General features: G+C 39.3%; 1 protein-coding gene across 2 annotated transcripts; it reads left to right on the top strand.

Annotated features, from left to right (window-relative positions):
* Positions 1-266: 266 nt before the first annotated feature.
* Positions 267-10,685, top strand: LOC132063887 (uncharacterized). Of its 2 annotated transcripts, XM_059456621.1 has the most exons (8): positions 271-552; positions 646-667; positions 1,783-1,839; positions 1,925-2,006; positions 2,212-2,307; positions 8,346-8,470; positions 8,558-8,576; positions 10,153-10,685. In XM_059456621.1, the coding sequence occupies exons 1-8, from the start codon at positions 450-452 to the stop codon at positions 10,429-10,431; spliced, it is 783 nt and encodes a 260-aa protein (XP_059312604.1). In that variant the 5' UTR covers positions 271-449; the 3' UTR covers positions 10,432-10,685. The 2 variants fall into 2 exon arrangements, with proteins under 2 accessions (XP_059312605.1, XP_059312604.1); XM_059456622.1 differs by lacking the exon at positions 8,558-8,576 and having other exon boundaries at positions 267-552; positions 8,346-8,489; positions 10,153-10,275.
* The last annotated feature ends 732 nt before the right edge of the window (positions 10,686-11,417 follow it).

Raw genomic sequence — 11,417 nt, 5'->3', positions numbered from 1 at the left:
ATATAAAAAGATAAATTATTTTTAAAACCATATTAAAAAAGCAAAACTAACACGCATAAATATAAATGTAATAAATTTATTTATATTAGAAGAAGAGTAGTTAAACCAGTTGTCGTGGAATGTAGTTAGGTGTACAGATAATACAGCAGAAAAAGCCAGCATGAAAACCAACCAGTCATAAGCCGCCACGTCAGAATTGGTAACGAGAACGTCTAGTATCGCGCCACACACATAATACGAGTACTCTGTAGTCTGTACTCAATAATGTTCTCATCCGTCTATATATATATATAGAAAAAACTCCATAGTCCACACACAGAACATTCCTCTTCTTTTTCTTTCCAATTTTGTCAATAAAACATAAGTACTTGAAAAGTCTCTCACAGTTGGTGCGTGTTTTTGGTGTATTATAAGAACACATCACACTGTGATTGCGTGTGTTGAAAAAAATGGCGTCATCTAGGGATCCAATGGAGAAGATACGGTCACGTCAGAATTATCCGAATCACTGGCATACTGATCTTATGAGAGCTACTCAATCTGACCCTCTTTGTAAACTCTCGTTTTTTCTTTATTTTTTGTTTGTTTGTTTGTGGAATAGTTTTTTATTTTTGACTTATAGAGTGAACTCTGTGGCTTTTGCAGTTTGCTGTTTCTCGCTTTGGTGGTGAGTGCTTGAGCTTCTGTTATGTTTGCAGTTTTGTACTTTATGGACTATGATTATGATTTATGATCTTTGAGTTTACTTCTGTAACTTTGTTTGTTTGTTGAATAATGTAGACACTGGGGACGGGTGATTGTTGTTATGATTGCATGTACATTAGAAAATTTTCATTTAATTAGGATGTTCTGAGTGAATGTGGTAATGAGAATTTCTTTTTGCTATAAGAAAGAAGCAGTTTCAGTCTAACGTTTTGAAAGTTGTGCTAATGTGGAATTTAAGGTCAATTTTACTTAGACGCGGATCTAAGTTTTTAACTCATCACAAACAATGGTTTTGGACTTGGTGTGAATAGATGTTTTTAGTAAATTTTTGGCATATCTATGTGTCGAGCCAAAGGTGCCTTCGGTATATATAGACTAGTTAGAAGTCGGATTTAAGATTTGAAGTTTATGGTTCCGAAAAAACTTTAAGTTAATACTATAATAATAATTGGGTCCACCGTCATATATTTATAAATTTTTAGTAGATTTCTTAATATATATATATATAATTGGGCAAAAATTGCTCCGTTCACGTGAACTCGTAACCGACCCTCTAGATTCGCCATTGACTGTCTAGTGCTCTTGCTATATTGTTCTATAAGTAACTGGTGATTTTAAGCTGCAATGAACAGCAAGCCATTCCAAGTACTGATTGGTGCATCATTGAAAATTTTGTCTGTCCTTGTACTAAATAAGTGAGTAATTCCCAATTTCTGGTGGTTTATTGTCTGATTGAAATGCCTACTTGCGGCTTGAAAGCGGATAAAAATCTGTCTACAACACAGGAAGAGTCACTTAGGTCTGAGCATCCTAGTTACTTAATTAATTCCTTCCTGCAAAATCGTAAGTCGTTTATTGTTCAACAAATGAGTTTGTTGCTTAGCAGATCTGGTGAAATTACTTTTCCATATCCCTGTTATCACTAATTAAAAGGAGGTATACTACTCAGAAACTTGGACTGTCCACAAAAATCTCCTTTCTTATCTGTTTTCCCCACAAAGTGGTGCTCTGAATTTTTCTTTTATTGATGGTACTACTATTCGAAATTGATTATTTCTTTACCTTTGAATGTTAAAGCGCCCCATGTGCATCATACCTCCTCCGCAAACGAGCTCTATACAATGATATGTCTAGGTAATTGTCCTGTTTTTAAATCTGTGTATACAAGTTGCTGCATCTTGAAGTATCTATATCGCTTAAAAGACTCTTCCTTTTATAGATATAGGTGTTGTGGAGGCTATATGCCTTGTAGCGGCAGATGTGGAGAAAGTCATTGTCCTGAATTCTGTCTTTGCACGGAGGTCTTGTGTTATTCTGTTGATCCTACAAAATTTTTGTCAGTTTCATGATTAAATAATATATCTTTTTATTTTCAGGCAGATCTTTAAGTACTTCTTTTCTGAAATCTCAGAGTCCGTATCTTTATTTTCTCCAAAAAAAAAATAATATAAAAAAAAAAAAAAAAAAAACTCCTAATTTGTTTCTCAGATATGCTTTTGTTGTCAGGTTTTCCTTTGCTTTGGAAATTCTGTTGCTTCAACACGCTTTATGTTGCAAGATGAGTTCAATCTGCAGACAACACAATGCGATAACTGCATAATAGTAATTTCAACTCTTCTCCATCTCCCTCCCACTTCTCTTTGCTTGTAACATGCTCATCTTTTAATCTAAGGATTTAAGTTATAGTGTAAAGATTTTTTACATGATATATTAGTGTAGTTTCACATATTATAGTATGTTAGCTATCATTTTTTGTAGGAAATCAATCCGTGTCCTGTATTGATGTATGAAAGTCATTATATACAAAGTAGGTATCTCCTATCAGAATGATATTAGGCTAAATTATAGGACCTGATTACAATACATAAGGAAGAGAATATTTACAATATTTACGTGTACTATTACATAGTCTATCACACCCCGCAAAAGCGGGAGGTTGTCGTACGCTTAGACCGTCACGAAATCATCAAAGAGCACGCGCGGAAGACCTTTAGTGAAGATATCTGCGATCTGGTAACGGGACGGGACGTGAAGAACACGAACTTCTCCACGGGCAACTTTCTCATGTACGAAATGTATGTCCATCTCAATATGTTTAGTGCGTTGGTGCTGAACTGGATTACCTGATAGGTATATGGCACTAACATTATCACAATAAACCAATGTAGCTGTCCGGATGGGACAACGGAGCTCCAAAAGAAGGTTGCGAAGCCAACAGGACTCAGAGACGACATTAGCGACGCCACGGTATTCGGCCTCGGCACTCGACTTAGACATAGTAGGTTGCCGTTTGGATGACCATGAGAGGTTATCGCCAAGGAAGACACAGTAACCAGATGTGGATCGGCGAGTGTCTGGACAACCACCCCAATCTGCATCTGTATAAGAGACAAGAGAGGCAATGGAGGATTTGTACAGATGGAGACCAAACTCAATAGTACCTTGAATGTATCGGACTATGCGTTTAAGAGCATGCATATGTGCAACCTTAGGATCATGCATGTGAAGGCATACTTGTTGAACCGCATAGGAGATGTCCGGTCTTGTGAATGTAAGGTATCGCAACGCGCCGCCAACTTACGATATTGGGTGGGATCATCGCAAAGGCCCGCCGTGGCACCAAGTTTGGTTTTGGTGTCGACCGGTGTTTGACTTGGCTTACGAGCGTGCGTGCCCGCACGCTCTATAATATCTCGCCGCATAATTTTTTTACGAGAGAGAAACATGCCGTGTGAAGTCCGGTAACGACGATACCCGTAAAAATAGCTTGTAGGACCCAAATCCTTCATAGCAAATTCGGCACTAAGCAGAGACATGATGGATTTTCTGAGAGCATCTGAGGAAGCTGCGAGAATAATATCATCAACATATAGCAGAATGTAAGCGATGTCAGAACCTCGACAATAAATAAAGAGAGAGTGATCAGATCGGCCATGTGAAAAACCAATAGTGGAGACATAGTCCGCAAAGCGTTGGAACCATGCACGGGAGCTTGCTTAAGTCCGTACAACGATTTCTTCAAGAGACAGAGACATGATGGGGATGCTTTGGATCCTTAAACCCAATAGGCTGATGCATATAAACGGTCCTCTCATTAAGATTACCGTGTAGGAAAGCATTCTTGACGTCCAACCGATGAATGGGCCAAGAGTGTGCAAGCGCAATGCTCAAGACAACAAGCAATAGTAGCTTTTGACAACCGGACTGAAAGTCTCGTCGCAGTCAACTCCAACCTATTGAGACCTTCCATCACAGACAAGACGGGTTTTGTCCCTCTCAAAAGAACCATCAGATTTCTTTTTATGACGAAAAATCCACATAGAACGAATAAGATTCACATAAGTAGGACGTGGAACCAACTCCCACGTCTTATTATTAATTAGAGCATTATATTCATCAACCATGGCAAGCTTTCCAATTGTGGTCATTTAGAACGCGACGGAGATTTCGTGGGATAGGCGAGATGGAGAGAGTGTTTGAAGTATTTAAGTTGAACGGTTGTTTGGGCTTAAAAATCCCGTGTTGGCCACTAGTGACCATGCGGGTGGGGTATCGTTATCGACAAGTGCGATTACGGGATTGAAATGGGGCGGTGGGGGGTAGGGGCTTCGGCGAGCGACACGCGGGGTTGGACCGGCCCAGACGGTGGGGGGTGGGAGGGGCGTGTCGGGCGATCACGGGTGGGGGGCGGGGGAAAGAGGTGACCCACAACGTTGGCGGGCAAGGCCACGGGTGCAACGGTAGGGGAGGGCTGTCGGCGGTTGGGGGGGGAGGAGCCGGACCGAGGGAACGACGGGTGGAGTAGGGCGCAACTCGACAGAAAATGCGGGGTATATGGAGAAATCCCATGGTCCAAAAATCATAAGAAGTTGGGGTTGGGGAGTGCAATTTGGAGAAGGAAATTGAGTTTCTTCAAAGATGACATGTACGTGAGATGATGATTTTGTTGGTGGATAAATGATAACATTTATATCCTCTATGATTCAACGGATAGCCTAAAAATACACAAGGGGTGGATCTTGCTTGTAACTTATGAATAGTTGTAGATGGGAAAAGTGGATAGCATAGACACCCAAAAACCCAGAGATGAGAATAGAAGGGGGTTCGTTGATAGAGAACTTGCGTCGGTGATTTATACCCAAGGACTTTGGTGGGAAGTACATTAAGGAGGTATGTGGCCATTTGGAGAGCATGATGCCAAAAAGAGGGGGGGACGGAGGAGTGGACAAGAAGAGTGCGCACTATGTTGTTAATGGATTTAATTTTTCTTTCCGCTTTGCCGTTTTGAGGAGAGGTATGGGGTCAAGAAAATTGGAAATTTAAACCATTTGAGGCGCAAAAAGATTGAAAATGCCCATTGGCGAACTCCCGCCCATTATCACATTGAATGTTTTTAATGTCTCTTTCGAATTGAGTCCGTATTAATGCCTTAAAAGATAGAAAAGTGGAATAGACTTGGGACTTGTTAGAGATTGGAAAAGTCCAAAGAAAATTACTATAATCATCAAGAAAGAAAACATAATAGCGGTGCCCATTAGAACTTGAAACGAGATGTCCATAAATCACTATGAATGATGTCAAACAAGCATAGTAGTAAATGACAATGAATCATAAAATGGCAATTTAACATGTTTCCCCAAAGGACAAGAGGTGCAAAAAGAAGTTCGGGCCCTATTACATTCAATTAAGGCATTACTACGAAGAGAACGAAGAATAGCATTTCCCGGATGGCCGAGTCGGGAATGCCACAAGCTAGGTGATGCGGCAATGAAGGTGGACGGTGGAGTGGCCCATTCGTGGCATTGATAGGATACAATTCCCTAAGGTCTCACATCTCATTAGGCGGCTCCCAATCGGTAAATCCTTCACAGAAAACCCAAGAGGATCAAACTCAACAGAAACATTATTGTCCTTAGTGAATTTACGTACGGAAATAAGGTTTTTGATGAGTTTTGGAGCATGCAAGACATTTCGGAGACATAATCGAGGATTAGGTGGGGGAAGGGATGTATGACCATAGCCTCGAATCGGAATAGTGCTACCATTACCAACAATGATTCCAAAATTATTGCTCAAATTAAAATAAGACGTGAGAGTACCTGAGTTGGCAGGCATGTGGGAAGTCGCTCCGTGTCCGTATGTACCGATTATCATCCGGTTAATGCATGGACGAGTGTGCATGGCTCCCTCCCACGTACGTCGGAGTGTACCCGAATTGGTCGGAACATGCATGGAATAGGCTGCGAGGTCGCGACCCGCGCCGAGAATGCCGCTTGCGGCCGCGCCGTGGTGGGGCAATGCCGCCACCTTTGTCTCGTCGGATACGGGCGAGGGGGCATTGGCCATCTCTGGGGGCGGCCGAGCGGTGCCGGACGCCCCCCCTGTAGGTGGCTGTCCCGTCGGCCACCGGCGGTTGTTGATCCCCGCCGCCGCCGCGGTCGAGTTTCCCGCGGTTGTTGTTGTTATTGTTACCCTTTCCCTTGTTCTTTTAGAATTCCTGCCACGATTATTATCACGACGGTTAGTTGAATTATTGTTGCCGCCCGGTGGCGGCGAGGGAGTATGGGTCATTATCACCAAGTAGAGCGCGGGATTGGAATCGCGGGCACGTTCCTTGGCCGCTGCGTCTTCGAGCTTGAGTTTGAGCACACTTCGTAGAAAGAGGGCAACACATCCTTGTTGGATGGTGGTGACAAAGTGTGCATATGTCTCCCGTGCGCCGCGAGGAGCGCGAAGACCGTACGTTGGTCGGACATCGGCGACCCCACGTTGGCAAGGCGATCGCGAGAGACTTGAGCCTATTATAATAGGCCACACCGAGCCGAAGTCGGCCATTTTTGTGGTGGTGAATTCGGTTTCAAGGTACGCCCTTGAGTGCTTGTTATCTTGGAAAAGTTGAGCAACTCGATTCCAGCCTTCTCCGCAACATCATCTGCCACGAGAATAGAGGTAAGAATATCATGGGAGACGGTGGCGTATATCCATTGAAGGACCACCGCATCTAGTCATTTCCAGAGCGGAAGGTTAGCCGCCTTTGTTGCGTTGTACGCGGTGAGTTCAGTGGTGTCAGTTGGTGGTATGATGTGTTCAAGTACGGAGTGGACGCGGGCTAGAATTTTGAATAGTGTCGCCCATTCGTGATAATGGCCGGTTTCCATGTCTAGAGTGATTGGGATTAAAGATTTCACATTCGTGATTAAAGCAAAGTGAAAATTTTTGTTGTCAGCCATTGAAGAGAGAAGAGGGAGGAGGAAGGGGTGGCGGCTACAGCTAGGGTTAGGAGAGAGAGAGAGTGGACGGCTAGGGTTTGGGATGCTAGGGTTTTTGGGAGAAACCTAGTACGATACCATGTAGGAAATCAATCCGTGTCCGTATTGATGTATGAAAGTCATTATATACAAAGTAGGTATCTCTATCGTAATGATGCTAGGCTAAATTATAGGACCTGATTACAATACATAAGGAAGAGAATATTTACAATATTTACGTGTACTATTACATAGTCTATCATTTTTATCAGGTTTCCAACTAATACTTACTTATCATAGAGATTTATCGAGAATTACCTCATAAGCGACTTGATCAAGGGCGGAGCTACACTATACCTGAACACCCTTCGCCGGAAAATTATGTTGGGTTTAAAGGTTAAATTTTGTAATTTTGGGTTATATACTACAAATTGAACACCCTTGAAACATCCAAGTGGCGTGTCTCTGTGGCAAAGGGTGTTCAATTTCGGTCGCGGGTTCGATTCCAACTAAAGCATTTTTGTTCATATTTTGCATTTAAGCACGCGCTTTTTGATACTTATACTATTTTATTTCGTCAAATAGGATTCAACTTTCAAGTCAAAGGCAAATGTAGTATATGGCCAATAGCCCAATACCTTCTTTACTTCATTTTTCTCTTAAGTATTTTTGTAAACTATTAGTCTTAAAATATAATAACAAAGGTAAGTTTATATTTGTGATTTAGTTCAATACAAACTCTAATTATAATAAAGCTGGTCGTGATTTCATTAATATATATTACTATTAATTTTTATATGTATATACTTGAAAGTATCTCAACTATTAATAAAAAAATATTTTTAAATTTATTAATGTTTTTCCCTCACGCGAAGCGCTAATAGTTTTAGTAATTTTATTTAAAAATAAAGTCCGTTTCATTTGATTTTTTACTTTCAAAGTTTGTTTAAAATCTCATCGTCTCCACCGGTCAAACGCAATCGCGGTAGTTTCCTCGTTCGTTCCTCTCTATTTCTCTTTTTATTCTCTTTTGTTACATTCCAACTTTTTTGTTTTACCTGTGTTTGGTTAATTTTTTTATTGAACTTCCTTGAGTGATTTTCGCTGCTCAACTATAATTTTTAGAAAAAACAAAAATACATTACGTATTTAGTGATGGATTATGTTTTGAGGATAAACTAGCATTCAAAATGGTAAAGCTAAAATATTATGTAGTTCAATTCAAATTTTTTGGTGCACCCATTCATTAAAAAAATAATTTACTGTATAAGTTTGAACACCCTTAGCTAGATTCCTAGCTCCGTCACTGGACATGATTATATAAATATCTTTTCACCGTCGATCCACAGAACTTAAACTCTTTTATCTAACTTACATTGTCTCGGTTTGCAGGGATTCATGTTTTGCCTACAGCAGTTAGCATGTATCTGCAACATTATAGCTTGTCTCACAGGAAGTGAAGAAGTTCAAGATGCTGCTCAGCTTCTGAACTGTTTATCGGACCTTGTTTACTGCACGTAATACACTTGGTTTTAAGTAGCAAAAAACATTTCTTATGCCTAGTTGTATTTTGATCTTCATTTACTTTTATCTTCTGTCTGCAGGGTTTGCAGCTGTATGCAGGTATGTAATAACTTGAACGCATTCTTCATCTGGGAAATCATTTTGCATGAATTATAGTTCCACTGAAATAGTCAAATCATCATACCTTTGCTAAAGAAAAAGAAATTCCATTGAAATAGTCAATTAGCTTACCAAGCCAAAAAAAAAGGTATTTTTTATACTGCGATGCCCCAATTCATATAATTGCAATTTTTTCTTTAAACAATGAAAGTTCCTGTGTTCGCGAGAAAACATAGGAGGTAACTCCATACTGGCTGTAACTTATTGGGAGAAACCTCTATTCAGTCTCCATCCAAAGGATTCATAATCTATATCCATTCAGCTCACTCAGACCCTATTCAGAGGATTCATCATAATTATACTGCAACCTTCTTCTCCATCAACCTATGGACGAAACTCACACAGGTGGAGTTGTCATACAACTTGTCAGAATCCTTTTTTCCTTCAGGAGAAGTCTGATCATGCCTATTGCTGGAACTAATTATGCTTGTATAACAGTCATAACTTTCAGAAACTTGTGTCTGTGAAGCAGTGTTTTAAAAGGCGGGGGCGTGAGGCGGGGCATTTTACTTAGTACTGGGCGAGGCGTAAGCCTTTAAATTTTTAATTTATACGGTAGTAAAATAGTATAATAACACAAAAATTATAAAAAAATATATTAATAGTTTAAAAAAAATTAAAAACATGATTAAAGAAACTCATAGAAAACAAAACTTCTAACATGATTTTACAAGAATAAATAAAGCAATAATTTAAAAGTTATTATGAGATGCAAACCAACTCTAACATCTTAACTTTCAAACAATAAAAGAATCACAATTTCTTAAAGCATACTCCTATCATACTATACAATTTACCTCCCTAAAAGAAAATATTCAATAAACTTATATCATATTATAATTAAACATCATTCCCTCATGAATTAAAAAATTACTTTCAAATAGCAAAATATTAAACTATGAATTTTGAGACATAGGACAAAAACATGAAGACCAATGACAATTGAAGATGTAAAATTCGGCTATGTATTTTTAAAAGAAATATTAAGTGATATTCACTCTCACAGTGTCCTCACATAGTAAGGATGCAATACTACCGTTTGTTATTTTCAATCGTCTTATTTCTCTAGATGAAGAAAATTATTAAGCATCATTCATATAACAAAGAATTATGAGATGCAATACTACGGTTTGTTATTCTCAATCGTTTTATTTCGATAGATGAAGAAAATTATTAAGCATTATTCATATAACAAAGAATTATGAGGGTCAATAATGTTAACTGAGGAATTTGACACATAATTTATGTAAGAACTCTTAGGCGAGGCCTGATCGTTGGACGTTAGGCGTGTTCAAGGCGTACAATCGGGCGTTGCGTAAGCCTCACATAATTAAGCCCCCGTTTTGCCAGTGCCCCGCCCGGGGGCGAGCCCCGAGACGAGTCCCAGAATTGCCTTTTAAAACGGACTCCAAGATGAAATGAGACTTTCAGATTACATGGTTCATTTTCCATTGTTTTGCACTAGCATAATCTAGCTTGCACTCACTTTAATCTTGTTTTTCATAATTCTATTCAGACACAGCATAAGGTTGAAATGGATAAAAGAGATGGAAAATTTGGACCACGGCCAATGGCAGTGCCACCAGTTCAACAAATGTCTCGGCTAGATCAGCCCTCTCCCCAGTCAGTGGGATATCCACCTGCACAAGCTCAAGGTTATCCACCAATGCAGCAACCTCATGGGTACCCACCATCACAACAGCAACCTCAGGGTTACCCACCACCTCAGCAGCAGCCTCAGGGTTACCCACCACCACAGCAGCAGCCTTATGAATATCCACCAGCCAATTATTAACCCTCCTGTTTATCCTGAATGAGTTGGAACTTTCTTTTTCTGGCAGCAAAATCCATTGATCTCTGCTTGAATTTACTAGTTAGTACAGTACTTTTAGACTATTCTTCGCTTTTTACCTTGTAAAAAAATATGGCAGTTCAGATAATAATTGAGTCGTGTTGTCAGGGGCGGAGCCAATGTATTGATTACGGGTTTAGCCGAACCCAGTAACTTCGGCCCAGACGTTATATTTGTCTTAAGAAAATTATTGAATATGTACAAATTATTAATCTAGAACTCAGTAATTTAAAAGAACTAGAATTCCGAACTCATAAACTTTAAATTCTGGCTCCACCTCTGCGTGTTGTACATAAAGTGAATGACTCATTGTATGTGGACAAATCATTCGATATTAAGAACATATGTATCACCCAAACATTTGAAACAATTCCTTGCATCACCCTGAGATAAGAAGGAAAGTTGGTTTGACTCTTAGTCTTAACCCAATCTTGGCTATACCCGTAAATGATGTGAACGGGAAGTATTTTGTTGTTGTATATATCTTACTGCATGTACGGTCATCTTTACATTTTGGGTCATGAAATGATTTAATAAGTATCCTCCAATTTATGTATTACTGCTATCACATGCATTCATAACAAATGTAGCAACGGTAACAAATTTACTCTTTGAAAGCATATTTTGTAAGTCACTTGTAATAGAAGAGTTATATCACTTGACTGTATCAATCTCGTGAAGGAAATTTATCAAAGCAACCATTAACATATGAATAAAGTATTCTCTAGTATCCAATTCTTTGTAAGTTTATGATTATCATATGTAGTGTTCAAGACTAATTACAAACACTTTATCCTTTTTTTTTTTTTTTTTTTTTTGTTTTATATCTTAATTGCCCTGTCCATGTTGACTTTAGCGAGTCCACAAAGAGGAGTAGACCCATCGACGTTATTTGTACTCATATTAACATGTGATATACTTTTAATAGT

This window comes from Lycium ferocissimum, chromosome 7 (genome assembly GCF_029784015.1).
Source record: "Lycium ferocissimum isolate CSIRO_LF1 chromosome 7, AGI_CSIRO_Lferr_CH_V1, whole genome shotgun sequence".
NCBI classification, from domain to species: domain Eukaryota; kingdom Viridiplantae; phylum Streptophyta; class Magnoliopsida; order Solanales; family Solanaceae; genus Lycium; species Lycium ferocissimum.
This window is presented reverse-complemented; position numbering and strand designations above follow the sequence as displayed.

Coding starts and splice junctions, on each gene's coding strand:
- LOC132063887 (XM_059456621.1), top strand. CDS start 450: ATGGCGTCATCTAGGGATCCAATGGAGAAGATACGGTCACGTCAGAAT. Junction 1,840..1,924: donor CTATACAATGATATGTCTAG/GTAATTGTCCTG, acceptor TTCCTTTTATAG/ATATAGGTGTTGTGGAGGCT. Junction 2,007..2,211: donor AATTCTGTCTTTGCACGGAG/GTCTTGTGTTAT, acceptor TTTTGTTGTCAG/GTTTTCCTTTGCTTTGGAAA.